This window comes from Echeneis naucrates, chromosome 12 (assembly GCF_900963305.1).
Source record: "Echeneis naucrates chromosome 12, fEcheNa1.1, whole genome shotgun sequence".
Classification (NCBI taxonomy): Eukaryota; Metazoa; Chordata; class Actinopteri; order Carangiformes; family Echeneidae; genus Echeneis; species Echeneis naucrates.
The window spans coordinates 16,617,542-16,636,115 of NC_042522.1; the positions used below are offsets into that span (position 1 = coordinate 16,617,542).

Sequence of the window (18,574 nt, forward strand, 5' to 3'; positions counted from 1 at the left end):
GGACATCTTAAGCATCTATGACAAAACTATTTTCACCATTGTTTCAGCTGACTAAAGCCTGAGCCTCTGCAGGACTGCACAGCCGAGATGGCAACACAAATGACCAATTTTATGAGCGGGTGAAGACTGAAGGGTGTTTTTCCTTAATCCTCCGTGGAAAGGTAGGGAACGCTTGCTTAAGGAAAACTGCAGTGCTTTCTGTAACCAGAGGCCTTACCAATGTTCACACACTGCCACTATATGCGCAATTAATTTTTACAGAAAGTATTCATTCTTTATTCATAAGACTTCGCTTTAAGCCAACATTTATTATTTAAAGGAACCAATCCCCCTTGCAAAGTTTGATTATATGCTTTTTGAAATGCATGTTGTCAAAGATGGTTATGTGATACTTGAAATGAAGCTGAGGCCATCTGTCAGAATATTTTTGATTAAGAAGATGAAACTTAAAATGCTAATAAAACAACTGTGTCCTCTCTTTATTCATTAAAAACTTAAGAACCAGTGTGATTTGGCAGTGCTGTATTTGTTGAGGTCATGCCAATCAAAATGCCATGATAGTTTCCCAAGATAAAAGCTCTGCAGTCTTTATAGTTTCCGTCTCTTCGTGTAATCCTACATTGGCTCAGATACTGAGACTCTGAGTCTCAGAGTGCTCTATATATGAAGTTATTGTCATGTTGCAAGGATTCTTTGGATGCACATCTAAATCATTTACAAACCTTTTGAGCAACACATTGCACATTACTGCCTTACTATTCTATTTTCTTTAACGTGTCCAAGATAGAAACACCGCAGTCAAATTCGTAGTATGTCTACACATAACTGGCAATAAAATCTGATTCTGATTCTGATTCAGCTGGCAGATTCTTTATAATTTATTGTAAAATCAACCACTACTACTACTACAAAAACAAACTGGGGAAAAAAAAAAATCCCAAAAAAGGAATAAAAAAAAAATGAAGACAAAGCTCTAATGTTGTTTCGCAACACATGCAACATTTTTTTTTTTTTTTTTTTTTTTTTGTGCGTTTCTCACACTACCGCCGTGCTTTTATTTTGAAAGCAGCCCTTGCGGCGCTGACTTCCCCCAGTCTCGTGCGGCGGCGGCGGCAGTCGCGGCTCGTGCTAACCGAGGGCTCGCGCCTCTCTGCGGGTTTCGACCGTGTGACCGTCGCGCGGGGCCCCGGCCCGCGGTCCGCCCGGCCACAGCGGCAGACAAACGGCCCGAGAAATGCGTCACCGGCGGGCGGAGGAGGCGACAGAGACCGGCGTCGGTAAAGCAGGTGAGCCTTTGTCTCCGCTCCGAGTAGCCGCTTAGCTGAGACGTCCACGGTGATTTCTGCCGCAGCTCGCTGTGACACTTCGTTTTCCGTCGCCGCTGTTGTCTTCTTCTTCTTCTTCTTCTTCTTATTATTATTATTATTATTATTATTATTATTATTTTATTTGTGGACGGCTCAGTTCATATTAATGTGTTGTATTTATGTATAATTTTTTTTTCTTTTTTTGGGGGGGGTCCGTCATCTTCTGCGGTGTTGGCCTCTGAATCTAAAATACCAATCTTCACAGTCACCATCTTTTTGTTAACTTACATCGATAAGAAATCAGATGACGTGTGATTGTGGAGTGACAGGATTGTCGTATTAGCTGGGCAATGATTGTTGTCGTTAATTACTGACACAACTCAACGATTCGATAACGAGTTGCTGTCCTTTTTAATTACCGCCGGTGAGAAAGCTTTGCAGGTGTCAGTCAGACCACCAGACCATCGATTGGAAGTCCACACGATGTCCTGATTTAGAGGAGTCATTTGAGGTTAATTGCCAAATACCTTCTGACTCATTTGACAGCCTTTTTGGAGGACTTTTGACAGAAGAGTGCGATCAGAGAGGTCCTTTAATCAGCTGCTCCTCTCCACACTGTCTGTTCAGCTTCAGTCTGCCTCATTTCAAGGATATTTCTCAAAATCAGTCAGTGCAAGATCATCTAAAAGTGGTGAGGTAAAAAAAAAAAAAAGTGGGTGTCTGATTGCTTGAAAGACAAATTTCCCTACATTTTAGGAAAAAAAAATGTGTGCGTAGGGCATGATTTCTGAGGATATATTCCCAAGAGCAGTAACACTAAATTAAGTAAACCACAGTGTTTTCACTTTGTTTTGGTGGTTACATTGAACCATCAGTTTATGAGTTTGGTTTATTCATATATAACTCCATCAATAGGAATTTCATTGGCAGCTATTTTGATCATGATTTTGAACGAAATCGTCAAAGAGCAGTTGTTCCAAGGGCTTTAAAGATGAAGATTTGATGTTTTTCTTTACCATCCACTGAAGAAAACAGATGATCTTTTTTGTTTTTGGATGTCCTCACCTTAGTCTGTGGGAAATCATAATTTTCACAATCATCAGGGTAATAAGTCACATTAAGGTTAGCTGTATTACTCTAATTTAACTGGCTTTACAAGTCGCTCTAAATGGCCCAAATGTCTCACATGAACATGGAAAAGTAGGTTATTGGCCCGTCTGCCACCAGCAGGGATGGGCAGACGGGCTCAGATAAGTGTTTCCTACAAATGGCCTCCAAATCAGGAAGGCTTTTGATTTTAAAGAACAGGGAAAATCTCATCTTTTGGGAGGATCCGTGGCTGTTTGTGATTCCCATATCATCATTTATACCCAGGCTACTGCCAATAACATCCTCACGACAGAAATGCCACAGTGAAGTGGTGCTAAATTCAGCAAAAAGCAATTTATTTGTATATGTAGAAAAAAAAAAAACTGAATCTGGCAATCAGGAGGAGTTTCAAGTCTTAACAAAATTTGAGAAATCCAACAATCACATCTTGTTTTCAGTGTTGATACTGACCTTCTTAAACAAATCAGGTGACGGCCGGATGTGACCCATTCACAGTAAATGTTATAAACTGAACTAAACTAAATAAATTAACTCCACTAAATAAATTTTCGAGCTAGTTTAGATGTGCTAGATTAGATTGTCTTTTTAAAAGGTTTTCATTACATCTAGTTGAGGCACAACTATAGATCATATCTTGACAAAGCACTGAGGTCTGATAATAATGCTTTCAGCTCTGCTCCTTAATCCATCAATCAGATGTCGGATTAAGAAACTTGTCCTCCTGTTAGGCTTGAAGTTAGCCAGTGGCTGTTAAAGCATTCAGCCCCCTCCCCCCTTGTTATGATTAATTCTACTTTAAAGGCCCTGCTAGTGTCCTTGGGGAAATTTGTTCTTGGCTCTCACCTGTAACTTTTTCAGCCCATGTGTCATTGACAAAAACGTTGGCCACACTAAAAGCAGCGGTGAACAAACTGGACAGCAAATGTAGCGGGCTAAGGTTGCAAACAGGAAACGACAAAACGAGTCTCCACATCATTCTGACTTGACGTTTTTTCCATTTTAATCCATTTTAATTCTAATAAAAATGAACTATCAGGAGGATGCAGTATTCCTCTGGTCCTCTTTGTGGTGGTGAGAATGATCAGATTGCTTCCAATTCATCCAGGAAGTCATTTGTTGGGATTGTGGTTGGTAGTTTAGGAAGACAGGCAGTGTGATTCATAGACAAGATAAGCAGCTCAAAGACTTGTTTACTTTCCAGGATAATGTGATACCAAACTTGGATGTTCTATCGGAATAACAATATCAGTGGCTGTGTATGTTTATTATGTCAGATTCTAGATTACAGGATCTTTGTTTATTAATAATCTAGACAGCTAGAGTGAAATGATTCTAAACTTTTTATTTTAAGGCCCTTAATCTTATTCTCTATAGCTTGTTGGTACTTGACCTTATCAGTGCAGTTGTGACGCCATTATCTACACTTAAAAAAAAAAAAAAAAAAAAAAAGACAGATCTGTTTTTGCAGCAGGAAATTCCTCCCAAAAGCAAGAAGATTGTTGTAAAATGGTGATTTGCATTGGTTACAGTTTCAGCCTAAATGTTTTTGATATATTCTTTTTGTTCTCACGGTATGTAATTAATCTTTCACCATATTGTAGAATAGACACGGTACAAGTATTATGTTGTCCCTGTTGTTGTTTTTAATACCATGTGAACTGTCATCGTTTAGAGGTACATTGGCAGCTGTTGGGTTTCTGTGTTCTGCACTTTTTGAGTGGAGGTAAGGCAGTGGCCTAACAGAGGAGGCCCAGAGTGACTACACTCTGGTTTGAACTGGATTAAACAATGCTTTTTTGTGACAGTTTGACCAGCTATCCGCTTTCATCCTTGTCCTGTATGTAAGAGTTGAGCTGACAGATTTTCTTTTAATCAGCTGCTCCCAGCATTGAGTTCAGAGAAGAAACACAAGGTCTTGATTTTTGTATATTCTGTTAGATATGACGCAACATGTGACTTTCTCCGTTAAACATCAGTCTGTGAAACAGCTTGGGTAGAGTACTGTCTATTTTCCATTACTTACATTTACTGTATGAGGAAGTAGCCCATTTATGGTGATAGATGTAAACCAACATAAATGGACGCCTTTGAATCTTTGCTTTTGGGGATTATTTAAGCAGTCACGAACTGGAGCTTACTGTGTTTCACTTCCATTTTCCTCACAGCATTTTCAAGTCAAGGTTCAAGTTCTTCTTCTTGGCCCATTTTGACAAAATTTGCCTTTGTCATTCCTGCCCTGTTTGGAGATGTTGGAATGTGATTTGTCTGGCTTCAGAGGATAATAACTTTTACTTAGTGCCAACATGTTTGTGCACATGAATGAAAGCATATCAAGAGGAGATGGAGAAGCAGACCTGTGTGAGCATGTCTGCTGTGTCAGATCAGGTGGTACTTTTGCTTCTGCTTGCTCTGCAGTCTTACTGTTGGGATATGTAGGATGCTCTCTTCATGACGTTGTAGTCTGATAACTGCACAGGTGGCTTTGAATGTGCTGACTGGGCTGCATGTATGATAACTAAATTGGAGTCACTGATAGAAGAGAACTGAGAAGCACAAACTAATCTTTTGAATTAGGAACAGTATATAGTGACTGAGCCGGCTTTTCAGACACACACAAGTACATAAACTACAGTGATATTCACACAAAGTGTGCTAGCATTGTGCTACCTAATATAAACTGAGGAGAAAAAATGGGATCTCAATATCAAAAACTAGTTGTTCATTTGGCAATTAACATTATTTATGCACACATCTTTTTGTTGCCCCCCCAGGAAAAACCTTTTGTGATGCTAAGATTTTACCATATCAAACAACTAATTCCTCATTTTTTATTTTTCTTTTTTTTTTCCCTTTTAGATAAGCCATCATGATTCCCATCACTGAGCTCCGGTACTTTGCTGACACCCAGCCAGCGTACCGAATCCTGAAGCCATGGTGGGACGTTTTCACCGACTACATCTCAATCGTCATGCTGATGATTGCAGTGTTTGGTGGTACGCTGCAGGTCACGCAGGACAAGATGATCTGCCTGCCTTGCAAGTGGGTGGTGAACAGGTCGTGCGAGACCATGCCCGTCTCAAACATGTCCACCCCTTTTATACTGGAACCCAAAGGCATCCAGTATGACCTGGACCGCCATCAGTATAATTATGTTGATGCTGTGTGCTACGAGAACGAGCTACACTGGTTTGCCAAATATTTCCCCTATCTGGTGCTACTTCACACCCTCATCTTTTTGGCCTGCAGCAACTTCTGGTTCAAGTTTCCCCGCACAAGCTCCAAACTGGAGCATTTTGTCTCCATCCTTCTCAAGTGCTTTGACTCCCCGTGGACAACGAGGGCTTTGTCCGAGACGGTAGTGGAGGAGAGCGATCCCAAACCTCTGGGCAAAATGAACGGCTCGATGGACAAGAAGGCCTCATGTGTTAGCGAGGATGTTGAAGCCAGTGTACCCATGCTTCAGCGAACAAAGTCCAGAATTGAACAAGGAATTGTGGATCACTCTGAAACTGGGGTTTTAGATAAAAAAGAAGGGGAGCAGGCTAAGGCCCTTTTTGAGAAAGTTAAGAAGTTCAGGATACATGTAGAGGAAGGTGATATAGTCTACCGTCTGTACATACGTCAGACCATCATCAAAGTAATCAAATTCATACTAATAATTAGCTACACAGCCTATTATGTACAATACATCAGATTCAGCGTAGTTTGCGTAGTGAACCTGAAGAAGCTAACAGGGTACAGCACATTCTCTTGTGCCCACCCGTTAGCAACCCTTTTCAAGATTTTGGCCTGTTTCTACATCAGCTTGGTGGTGGTTTATGGATTAATCTGCATGTACACTTTGTGTTGGATGCTCAGCCGCTCCCTTAAAAGATACTCCTTTGAATCAATCCGGGAGGAAAGCAGCTATAGTGACATCCCCGACGTGAAGAACGACTTTGCCTTCATGCTCCACATGATAGATCAGTATGACCCCCTCTACTCCAAGCGCTTTGCTGTTTTTCTGTCAGAGGTGAGCGAAAATAAGCTGAGACAGCTGAACCTAAACAATGAGTGGACATTAGAGAAGCTGAGGCAGCGCATCACCAAGAACTCCCAGGATAAGCTAGAACTGCATCTGTTCATGCTCAGTGGCATACCAGATACAGTATTTGACCTGATAGAGCTTGAAGTGCTCAAACTGGAGCTTATTCCAGATGTAACCATCCCACCTATCATTGCCCAGCTTTCCAACCTGAGGGAGATGTGGCTCTATCACACGCCGGCTAAAATTGAGGCCCCAGCTCTGGCTTTCCTGAGGGAAAACCTGAAGTCTCTCCACATCAAGTTCACTGACATCAAGGAGATCCCGCTGTGGATCTACAGCCTGAAGAACCTCAGCGAGCTGCACTTAACTGGCAACCTCAGTGCCGAGAACAATCGATACATCGTCATCGATGGGCTCAGAGAGCTCAAAAGGCTCAAAGTACTACGTCTTAAGAGCAACCTGACCAAGCTGCCCCAAGTTGTGACAGATGTGGGTGTCCACCTCCAGAAGCTCTCCATCAACAACGAGGGCACCAAGCTAATGGTGCTCAACAGCCTGAAGAAAATGGTCAACCTGACAGAGCTCGAGCTGGTCCGCTGTGATCTTGAACGCATTCCTCACTCCATCTTTAGCTTGCACAACTTGCAGGAGATTGACCTGAAGGACAACAATCTGAAGACAATAGAGGAGATCATCAGCTTTCAGCACCTGCACCGGCTTGTTTGCCTGAAGCTGTGGTACAACCAGATCGCCTACATCCCTATTCAGATTGGCACACTCACCAACCTGGAGAGGCTGTATCTGAACAGGAACAAGATTGAGAAAATCCCCAGTCAGCTCTTCTTCTGTCGCAAGCTGCGCTTCTTAGACCTAAGTCACAACAACCTGACCAGCATCCATGCTGATGTAGGCTTCCTCCAGAACCTGCAGTACTTCGCTGTGACGGCAAATAGGGTGAGAGCCAAGTATTTTCCTCTTGGTGAAAGTCATTTCCAATGTTTCTATCTCCACCTCTCTGTCTATCATGTGTGAATTAAATGAACTCAATGGCCAGATAAGGTGTTTACAAAGGTCAGCTCTTACAGATATCTATCTATCTATATATATATATATATATATTGGAAATTATGGCTTTACAGATAACCACACCACTGAGCTTTAGACAGTTGTTTTTTTTTTTTTTTTCTTTCCAGTTGTGTCGTCAGCAGATACAGTATTATATATGGCTCAGAGTTTTGTCCTTCATGTAGTTGTGGGGAAAACATTTGAGTTCAGGTGACAGAAAGGTTGACATCAAGGACACAATCTAGATCTGTTTGTCTGTGTTCCTACAAATGTAAGACATTCCGTCTCTCTACACAGCAGTCAAATTTACTGCCAGCATGTAAGAAAGTCCTGTCCAGAATGAACCACAGGATTTTTACTACAAGTCTATTTTTGTCTTCTCTTGTTCTTTCAAACTAATAAATGAAAATCATTGGAGGGTTACTAAAGCTTAGTCAAAATTATGGTTGAGTTACACATTTTATTTCTGAGAGCACTTTATGAGCACAATTCCCCGTTGGAGAGAAGATGGTAAAAATGTTTACACCACCTGAGATGTCAACACTTTAAAATGTCGTTTTATTGAGGATGTTGTTTATTTCAGTTTCAAAAGATCATTAAACTAAATATTCTTAGGACTGATCCAAATCATAACCAATTTCTAAATTTCAAGACCTCTAAGGATGGAAAGGTTGGTTTACAAATATGGACTGTACTGATTCATGGAGATGCAGTTTCCACACTGTGATGATGATGATAAATAAAATAAATAAATGGCAGAATGCTGTTTTTCCACTGAAAAGCATGCGTTCACGATCATGTGTTTTCAGTAAAAGCTATTACTATTACTGCCATGTTACTGTTTACTTGTGTGGTTTCACACTGGAAATAGGTTCCAGGTTTGTGTGCAGCCAAAAATAGCTCTATTAAAGTTGTCTCTTGGGTTTTTCTTAAGGCCCCTCTTGCCCTCTTCATCCTTTACACACTGGGGATACTATCAGTGATATCAAAGTTAGCGTGTAAATGTGAAATAAGTCTATGTAGATAAGATGGGATTTCAGTGAATAAAAGCTGTGAAAAGCTTTTGAGTTTTGTTTGTCTCAAAACAAAATTTCAAAGAATTAAAACTAGGACAACATGTAAGCACACAAAGGCATCAAGAGTACATGGTTGGCTGTAGGTCTGGATTATTTCTCAGTGCCTGTCAGGCTATTTTGATATTGTGTATATATTTGTATCCTGTGCCAGGGCTTTGTTTGTGTTGTTTTTTTTTTTTTTTTTCCTTCCCCCCCCTCATTCGTTAATATCTGAAATCAGCAGGACCTGTAGACAAATCTGCACACAAAACAGTGGAAACAGCTGCCTTGTTTTCTTAATGCCCTCTGCACACATCTCAGGTCCCTGCCTCATCTGGCCATGGCGTGTCTGTTCACTGGTTAACCAAAACCACTCAATGTTCTCTCTTGTGCTCTCCTCTTCAGATTGAGACTTTGCCTCCAGAGCTCTTCCAGTGTAAGAAACTGCGTACACTGAATCTGGGAAACAACTGTCTCCAGACGCTGCCGTCACGTTTCGGAGAACTCACTGGACTGACCCAGCTGGAGCTGAGAGGGAACCGTCTGGAGTGTCTCCCAGTGGAGCTTGGCGAGTGTCGGCTGCTGAAGAGGAGTGGTCTGGTGGTGGAGGAGGATCTGTTCAACACGCTTCCATCAGAAGTGAAAGAGCAGCTTTGGAGGGCCGATAAGGAGCAAGCTTGAACAAAATCTCACTGGGGAGCTGCAAAAGAGAGGCGTTTCACATGTGAAGCAAACTGGATGTGATTTTGTTGATAAAAAGAAGACAAACTTGGCAGGTTTGCAGCCTTATTTGCCATTGGAGCTCAGAAAAGTGATGAGGCATCCCTAGGCCCTCCTGATAAAAGCATGGATGTCAATGTTTGAAACCATGATGTCCTTTTGGAGCTCTCTGGGTTATTAACCTCACAAAATAAGAATTAGAAAAAAAATCATAACCAATCTTGGTGATGAAAGGCAGTTTACTAATGTGGCTTTTCTGTATGTCCAGTTGCAAGGATGCAAGCCGGTGATGTCAAATATGCATGCCACAGTAGAATCTGTTGAAAGCAAACCTGTTAATTGGAAAGAGCCAAAAAACACTTTGCACAATTCAGCCTTGCCAGCGAGCTAAGTGTGCTGACTATCACTTCTTGACTGGCCAGGGGATACATGCACAAATAGAACATGCTCAGAGCAGTGTTTGCCTGACATTCCTTTGGCCTTGAAAATCAAACATTTCCTTTTATTACAGTTGCGGTGCAGTGTGACTGAGGATACTGGCAGGTGTCTGCCAGCTTGTATAGGCGATAAGGTTTGGCCTTTTTTTGTTTTTCTGCAGGCTCTCTGTATGCTCAACATGCTTGGATGCATTATATCCAAACAAAATGACTCTGAAGATCAACAGATCTCACAGCTTAGGCCTTAACCTAAAAGACTGATGCAACAACATCAACGAAAAGCTGTCTGATTTTCAGTGGAAAGGAATGGAAACAAACTCTTCGGTACAACGTCTAGCTGTTGATTTCTAATGACCCGTGGGCAGGCTTTTTGTAAGCTGAGTGGATGCTGGACAGCGTCTTCTTGGACTCTTTTATTTAGCTTCGGAACATCATGTCTCATTTAGACATGTAACCGAGCTTTACCTTATTTTGCATAACCAAACATCACATACATCACTAACGTGTAATAGTAGTGTGTGAAAAGGGCTTGTTAAAACCAAGTCAATTATACAAAGATGCATCATTTCTTTTTGATTTGTTTTAAAAGGTTACCACGCACCGGTATCACGCTTGGGCCTGGGAATGTGATTAGAAAGGCGTCTAGACCACAGATCATTTTTTATCATTTATCATTTTTTAAGCTCATCAAGATCTCAAGTGACCTTTTTTTAAATTTAAGGCTAATGTGTCTTCACTGACAAGACTGTAATTACCCAGTGTCCCCTTGCTTGCATACAGTTTGCTGTTCCTATAGACAATATATGGAGATGCAAACATTTAGAAAAGCTGCTGTCACGGTTTACTTCTTTGTCTTTATCATTTTAAAACAAATGCAATCTTGCACAGTGAGAATCATGCAGCTGCTAGATCATAAAAACCAATAAAAAGGAGAAAGAATCAAGGTACTTTAATGCTCAGTATGACACTGAATTATGAGACTTTAGGTGATTATTACTTATAGGGTGCCTCTGAGTAGATGAGCTAGAGAAGTGAGATAAGGGAGTCTTAAGTAGCTGGCAACTACTGCTGATCTGAGAAAGAAAAAGAAGGGTTGACATTAGTGACTTAAGTGCCCAGCTGTTTGTATGCTGGCTGTTCTATTTATCGTGCTCAGTTTACTCCATGGAAAACTGAACATTCATCAGCACTTTGTTTATCCAACCAAGGGCAGAATGAGGACAAATTGAAAAGAGCAAAGGAAGCTGCTTTTGACCGACCTACACAAGGGAAACATCTATTCAGTATGCAAAATGCGACTTCCCCATGCATGATGCAAATTGGTGCAATGGTGCTTTGTGTGCTTGAAACACTTTTCTTGTTAAGACCCTGGATTTAATAGCATCATTTGGAGTATTCCTGCTATGTTTACTCCAGCCAGGCATTTCTTGTTGCTAATATGGCCTTACCTTTTACAAGCCGCGCAACCTGTTAATGATCACAAACATCACATTCATCTGTTGTGTTTTTTTTATCGTGTGTTGTAAAATGTATAGCTGAAATTCTGTGTCTTTGTTTCATGCATATCAGACATATGGTATGTGTTCTTATTGTTACCAGGTGTTTTCTTTTTTTTTTTCAGCTCTTTACAAGTTTCGAGGGGAGGTTTCATTTTAATATAATACAACTGCACCTTTGTTTCAGCAAGGCCTTGGCCTTCAATTCAAATGACCTTTTAGGGGTCACCAGTAAAGTCTTAAAATCAGTCAAATTGTTTTCACTGCTCACAAGCAAGCAGTTTTAAAGTTGGAAGGTCATTGGCAAAGTCGAGCACACAGAGGGACGAATGATGGCAGAAAAGGGCAATAATTGTCAGTTGTTTTTTTTTTTTTTTTTTCTGCTTCAGTCCACTTTGACATGTCTCCTTTTTTTGTGACCACTTTGATGCCAAGATAAATGAATTGCACCAGTCAAATAATTGAAGTACTAGCATACTGAGCTGAAGTAACAGGGTTTGTTGGCTTGACGCAGTGCAGTGCTGCTGACTCTATGGAGTGTCAGTGAGTATGTTCAAACTGTACACATCAGTTATTGTTTTAAATGTGTTCTTCATCCGTGGGTATTTTTAAGGATAACCTCTGATATACATTTTGCCCTACATTGATTATTTTTGGAGTAGGTATACTCAAGTTTGAGAGTGCCATAGAAATCTTTGTCAGGGCCTCACTGGGAGCCTATTACACCACCTCAGAGGAGGCCGTTTAATTCTTTATACCAGGCCTTCTGCTTTCTCAGTGTTCTTGTGCTCTACGTCAGCATTACGAGAAATCCAAATGTTTCTGAGTCACGTTTTTCCTCTAACATTTACTCTTATATCTGCAAATATTTAAGCCAGGAATCACCTCAGTCATTGTTTCTGACCTCAGGAGCTGTGACTACAGCTGCATCCAGTCCCTCAGAGTCACCATCCACTGAGTCACGAGTGGAGCATGGTTAGTCTGCCAGCCCACTCCCTTTCCTGCACGTCAGTGTCAGTTAATTAGTGTAAAGTTCTGAGGTGAGGTCAGCCAGCCATTTACAGAGCATTAAAAGGAGGAACTTCTAGTGAATAAAATTCCACTCTGTCATTAGAAATATCTCAATGAGACATGAGTTATACTGCTAAAGACATTTCATAGCCTCAAACAACATTTAAAGTTTTGTTTTGGTTTTTTTTTTCTCAGCTGAAATGATTTTGCTTGTTTTTTGTGAAATTGTGAGATATCAATCTGACATACTGTGCACGGAGGGGAGCCAACCTTCTTAGTGTGTAACAGCACACACTCATCTGTTAATAATCCTGAAGAGTACACATGGATGGTCACGTACCATTTCACTTGAACTAAAAGAACTATAATAATTGCATTGTTTAGAAAACTGCCATGATTGCGTTGACATCTAATCACCACCCATCTATAAATTTATAATTATTTTTAAATTATCCATGATTGTATTTGCTATGTACCATAAATCCATCCGTATTCTGACGCCTGTGGATCGGGAAAACATGACAGCAGTTGGTTTCTTGATACGGATACTGACTTGTGTACATTGTAGTGATACTGAAAGCTGCTCACGTAGACCCCCAGCAACAGCCATTGCTGAAAACAAGCCTGAAAGCCAGGAGGACAGATTTGTTTTGAGCAGCGCCGTCTGTATTGCACGTGACAAGGCCTTTATTAATTAACTGTTGCCCAGTGGACTGAACACTGACTTTTTAAGCGTGACGTCTGTATCAATGAATAACTGAACTTTGATTTCCTAATTTTCAGGTCCTACTTTTTGTACCATTCTGACCACGTGATAACAAAATAAAACGCCTAACACTAAATCTTGTTGCAAATATGTATCGTCCTGATGACTCTCATGGGTTGTGCTGAGAACCTGTTTTTAACTGAAACAGGTTGACATTTGTTATTGTTTGTTGTTGTTGCATTTGCAATGACGCAGTTGTATTGAATGCCTCAGTCGCTGCAGTAAGGCAGGATGAAAACACCAGGACAAGCTGTCTCACCTTCTTTAGATGCAGTTGTGCTAATGTCAGTGATTACAAGTGTGCATTTCCTGCTGTGTCATAACAACAGCTCAAGCATGATTTCTTTCTCAGGGTGGAATTGTGCAAGTGCTCATTGCACGTCCTCGGGAACATTGGGGCGTGCAGTTGATGGCAAATCATTTCCTCAGCGGTTTGACCTTCTGTGCCCTCATCAAGAGAAAGCCCGACAAACGTGTTAAGATTGTGCAGAAGGCCAGAGGCTGAAAATCTGGACCTCCCGCTTTGCACAGTAGTCTGCTCTTTAGTGTTAATGATAAGATAGTTGAGCGGATTGCACAAGTTTTTCTGTATGTTTGTGGATGTGACCAGTTATTTGGATACTTCCACCTGCACCTTTAATCAAAATAAGGCACAACAGGAAGTCAGTTTTCTGATGTCTTATAGACAAACTGATGAATCCGGAGAAGTGAGCTGCTTCCTTCTGAAGTATAAGCATAAGGTAAAACAAGTACCTCAAAACTGTGACTAATAGGAAGTTATCACAGCAAGGAGAGGAGCGCCCCCTGCAGGCCCCTCCGGGCTGCAGACGAAGACATGGGCCTATATCCTGCAGCGGAGGAGGTAAAGTCCAAAATCCTCTTACTGCGTCACTGTAAGTTACACTTCAGTTGATGTCGACAGGCCACTTGGTCTGCAGATTACCCGGATATACACTTTAAAGTGTCACCCCAGGAGCTGAATTCCTCCGAGCTGAGCAGCATGGACTTCATGACGGATCTGGATGTGCGAAGGGTGAGTTTTAGATTAGCTTTAGATTTAGTTTACTTTTACTTTTACTAGATTTAGTAAACTTTAAAAAAAAAAAAAAAAAAAACAAACAAAAAACGGCCCCAGCCGAAACTGACCCGCCACCGGGCACTGCAGGATTTAGGCTTGAATTATATTTTTCTATTTGCACAGGCTCAGTGACGCATTGTTCATGCAAAGAGAAAAAGAAAGCTTGTGATAGGTAAATAAGTGTGTTTTGGTTTGTCATATTCCTGCAGGGATTTATTTGTTGTGTATATTCGTGAGGCTTAAAGGGAAGTGTTTGTGCTCATTTCAGACTCATTACATAACATGCAAGCAGCCACAAGTGACCAATGAGAAGAGAGCCCGCACGATTTAAGCCTGATTTATCTGTTAGAGCTAAAAAAAAATGCATTAAGTTCATACATTATAGGACTGCAACTGATAATTAACTTCATTATGGGCTATTTCTTTTTACAAATTAATCTCTTAGTCTATAAATACAGAAAAAGGTTGAAAATTGAGTTCAACTGAGTGAGAAACTATTTTTCTCTAGAAGGACTAATTGAATGATTGCTCTTAATGTGTGGAAAAACAAGAATTCATCCCGAACTTAAGTGAAAGAAATTGAGCAAAGATTAGACCCTTCTGTGTGATATATGATAATAAACTAATTTAATTACTACGAGACAGACATTAAAATATCAAGAGACTCCCCTTCTGCTTTTCTTATGTTATTCTGGTCCAACTTTATCATCTATGGAAAAAAAAAATGGAGAGTAGGGCTGAGACACCTGACATGGCTTCTTCACCAAAGTGAATCTGTGACAGTGACATTGCAGCACCTTCCCTCCCTCTTGGCAGTACATGGAGGATGGGTACGTGGTCCTGGACGGCTTGCTGACGCCTCAGCAGTGCGATGAACTGAGGCAGAGGATGTCGGAGATCGTGGACCAGATGGACGTCCCGGCTCACTGCCGCACCACCTTCTCCACCTATCACGACGAGCAGCTCAAAACACAGGTGACCTAAATAAACAGTACGGCATCAGATGAGACTTTAACAATACCCACACTTTATTCAACTGTATCTCTTTCACATGCTTGCCACCAAATTGCAATTAAAGATGCAGGTAAAGTTATTTATGTCACTTAAATACAAAAAGTCTCACGTCTGTAGTATGAATACCTTAGCTCTCTGATTTACCTCCACCACGGGTGTCCTTAGTCTCATGCTCTGAGCACAGTCTTATGTCAACAGTCAAGTCAAAGTGGAGTATGTCCTCTGCACAGGCAGGGGTGACAGACAATAACCTTTTGACCCTCAGGGAAATGCGGACTATTTCATTACCAGTGGAGATAAGATCCGCTTTTTCTTTGAGAAAGGAGTCTTTGACGACAAAGGTGAGCTCTATTATCATGCCTTTCCATTATTTTGTATTAAATGGCAAAATACCAAATGAGATGGGAAGAGCTCTCTTTGGCTTGCAGGAGAATTCATCGTACCAAAACAGCGGTCGCTGAATAAAGTCGGCCATGGTAAGATTCATAAAAATCCTCCCGACAACACCTGACACAAGGCTTTCATAAAGAGCCGAGCTAATCCCACTTTTCTCCATGTAGCATTACATGCCTTTGAGCCGTTGTACAAAAAGGTTACTCATTCACCCAAAGTGCAGGTGAGTGAACTGCTGAACAGGAACAGAAATCTACGGCGTCACAGAATAACCAACTCATATCGAATGTTGTTTTCTTAGGGCATCGCTAAGAAGCTGGGTCTTGCAAATCCTGTGATATTGCAAAGCATGTACATTTTTAAGGTAAATAGTATGTTGGTCTGTAAAATATATATCTAGAATATTTAGAATTAGATTTAATATTCAATACTTTCTTTTCCAGCAACCAAGAATTGGTGGTGAAGGTTAGCATACTATTTAATTTTTCTAAGAATTTCTAAACTTTTTCAAAACTAATAGCTGTGAAGAGCTTTTGAGTTTGTTTGATACATATATAAGCAAAGCAAGAAAAAGACAGTTACATTACTCATAGAATGGTGGTGTGATCTTTTTTTCTCTCGTAGAAAAGCATTTTCAATAATTTCTTGATGTAAATATTGGTATATTTTAAACTAAATTTCTAAAACAAATGATGGGCTCATGTGAAAACATGATTTTGTTTCTCAGTGACGCCGCATCAGGACGCCACGTTCCTGTACACGGAGCCGTTGGGCAGAGTTATGGGGCTGTGGATCGCCCTGGAAGATGCCACCGTCAACAATGGCTGCCTGTGGTTCATGCCCGGGTCACAGAACAGTAAACTCTCAATACTCTAAAACTCCACCACCATCATTTCATCATAATCCAGTATCATTTCCATTTGAAATCAGTCTTAGTATGCCTTGGTTTATCGCTCTCCTCTTGTCAGGTGGTATTTCTCGGCGTATGGTGCGTACCCGTCAGGGAACCTATCCCCTGACGGACTTCATCGGGAGAGAAAAGGCCTACGATGAAGAGAAGTTTGTAGCCGCCCCAGTAAAAAAAGGTAATTCACTTATGTCCTTATGACTTGTGCATTCTCAAAGGTTTGTGCCTTAACAGGTTAAAGAAGTAGTTTAACATCTTTCCCGATGTGGCGTTTTCTCCATTTTCCAAAACATATCAAACTCTTCATTTAATGAATCTAAAAAGACTTTTATGATTGTGCAGATTCATTCAAATAATTTATTTCGAAATAAAAAGCAACAATAGCTGTTTCCAGCGTCTTAGAGGTTTTATATTATCGTCGACTTTGGATCCTGGCTGACTGGTGTGTGTCTGCGCTCAGGTGGTGTAGTCCTGATCCACGGGGAGGTGGTGCATCGTAGTGCTGAAAACAAGTCCGAAGACTCTCGCCATGTCTACACCTTTCACATCATGGAAGGCCAGGACACCCATTGGAGCCCTGACAACTGGTAAGGCTCTGCTGGAGGCTCTATAGATTTTATTTATCAACGCTCAGTAAGTCAGTCACAGCCAATAAGGAAATTGAAAAGTCAAACTGGAAAAATGGTAAGCCTGCTCTTGAACTCATCCATCGTGTTTCCATCTATTTGGGTTCTTAAAGGCTGCAGCCGACCGAAGAGCTCCCTTTTCCATCTCTCTACACTAAATGAAAGACATCTTTGTCACTTGGCCGCATTAAATCACCAGATTCTCTTTTACTGAAGAAGAACACATATGAACTGTTTTAACCAGTGCTGCCATTTCACATGCCGTGTTTTTTTTTTTAAATCTCATCCGACACCATCTATTTCTCTGCACTACCTGTAGACTAATATGTGGCCTGGTCATGTGTTTTGTTTTGTATTTTTGTCATAATTAACTGAATTTTTGCTGAGTGCATCAGTGTTTTAGTTGAGGAATACATTTGAATAAAAAATTTTAAACTTTTTGAACTTTCCATGGAAACTTATACAACTGACATTTAGATCTACTTTTTATTCAAAGTGTTCTCAAAAACATTGTCATCAGCCAGCTTTTTCCTCTTTGGGATCATTTGTGTTAAAATGAGATGGCAGATGCTTATGTTTACCGACAAATAAAGCATTTCTGTTCAAGTATATTTGGTTTAAGATGCAGGTTAAATGAGAAACAACTCAACTTTACGTATGAATGATTAAAAACCAACATCCAAACTTATGTTGGTTTACAAATCAAAGTGATAAAGCAAAGAGTTAATGTTGATGTTTTTCTTCTCACTCCTTAAATGAGCGTTGGACAAATGGGACTAAAAACTGGAGACACATCAATTTTATCTTTCTCCTCAGGTGCACTCAACATGCAATATTACATTTTCAAAAATGTAAAGGTAATGGCAACAAACAACATAGTAGTCGGATCATGCTGACAAACTCATCACAACATAAATAAAACACCAAAGAGCTGTTACACAGAAAACTAAATCAAAAGGTAATTAAACATGTTTCAGGTGGTGGGCTGTAGCATCCCCATCTCTGAACAATGAGATCAAACCGTATGACATCTGAGGATATTTCTACAAAGCAAATATCACATAATCTTTTGGGTTGATTCATGCTAAAAAAAGTTGCTAAAAAAGGAAAGGCCTGTGCTCAACAGTTTGGCCCAAAAGCATATCTACAGAGTCCAAAAATATTACGCAGTGTATGAAGGCTCAGTATCACAAGGAAATGTACTTGTATAGTAAGTTTACCTCTAAGGGGTCCCATCAAACCACACAAATATTAAACAAATTTGCCAAACAAACAAAAAAAAAAAAAAAAAAAACAAAACTGTAGTATACCTGTGTACATGTTTCAGTACTGGATTTCACATTAGTGTCATGCAGGAGTGAGTTTCTGCCAAATTGAATTATAAACCAGCCCTTAAAAGGAAGAGTTGAGAGGGGCTGCCATGCTTTCATCTACAGCGTCTACCATAGCAAGTAATGTGATAGAAAATATGCTTCTTAAGGCAAATATTCTCAGCAGTAAGTCCATCATATTGCCATCAGGGAGGAAAACAATATTCTAATAATGTAAAACGGTTGATTAAG

At 40.5% G+C, this 18,574-nt stretch overlaps 2 protein-coding genes across 2 annotated transcripts; both read left to right on the plus strand.

Annotated features, from left to right (window-relative positions):
- Positions 1 to 1,105: 1,105 nt before the first annotated feature.
- lrrc8aa (leucine rich repeat containing 8 VRAC subunit Aa) lies at positions 1,106 to 13,054 on the plus strand. The gene is made up of 3 exons (XM_029516254.1): positions 1,106 to 1,286; positions 5,274 to 7,398; positions 8,970 to 13,054. The coding sequence occupies exons 2-3, from the start codon at positions 5,284 to 5,286 to the stop codon at positions 9,243 to 9,245; spliced, it is 2,391 nt and encodes a 796-aa protein (XP_029372114.1). The 5' UTR covers positions 1,106 to 1,286; positions 5,274 to 5,283; the 3' UTR covers positions 9,246 to 13,054.
- An 821-nt stretch (positions 13,055 to 13,875) lies between these two features.
- Positions 13,876 to 17,667, plus strand: phyhd1 (phytanoyl-CoA dioxygenase domain containing 1). The gene is made up of 11 exons (XM_029516523.1): positions 13,876 to 14,027; positions 14,889 to 15,047; positions 15,352 to 15,427; positions 15,515 to 15,562; positions 15,647 to 15,702; positions 15,781 to 15,843; positions 15,923 to 15,944; positions 16,207 to 16,335; positions 16,448 to 16,564; positions 16,847 to 16,973; positions 17,126 to 17,667. Exons 1-11 carry the CDS (start codon positions 13,995 to 13,997, stop codon positions 17,172 to 17,174), a joined length of 879 nt encoding a protein of 292 aa, XP_029372383.1. The 5' UTR covers positions 13,876 to 13,994; the 3' UTR covers positions 17,175 to 17,667.
- The last annotated feature ends 907 nt before the right edge of the window (positions 17,668 to 18,574 follow it).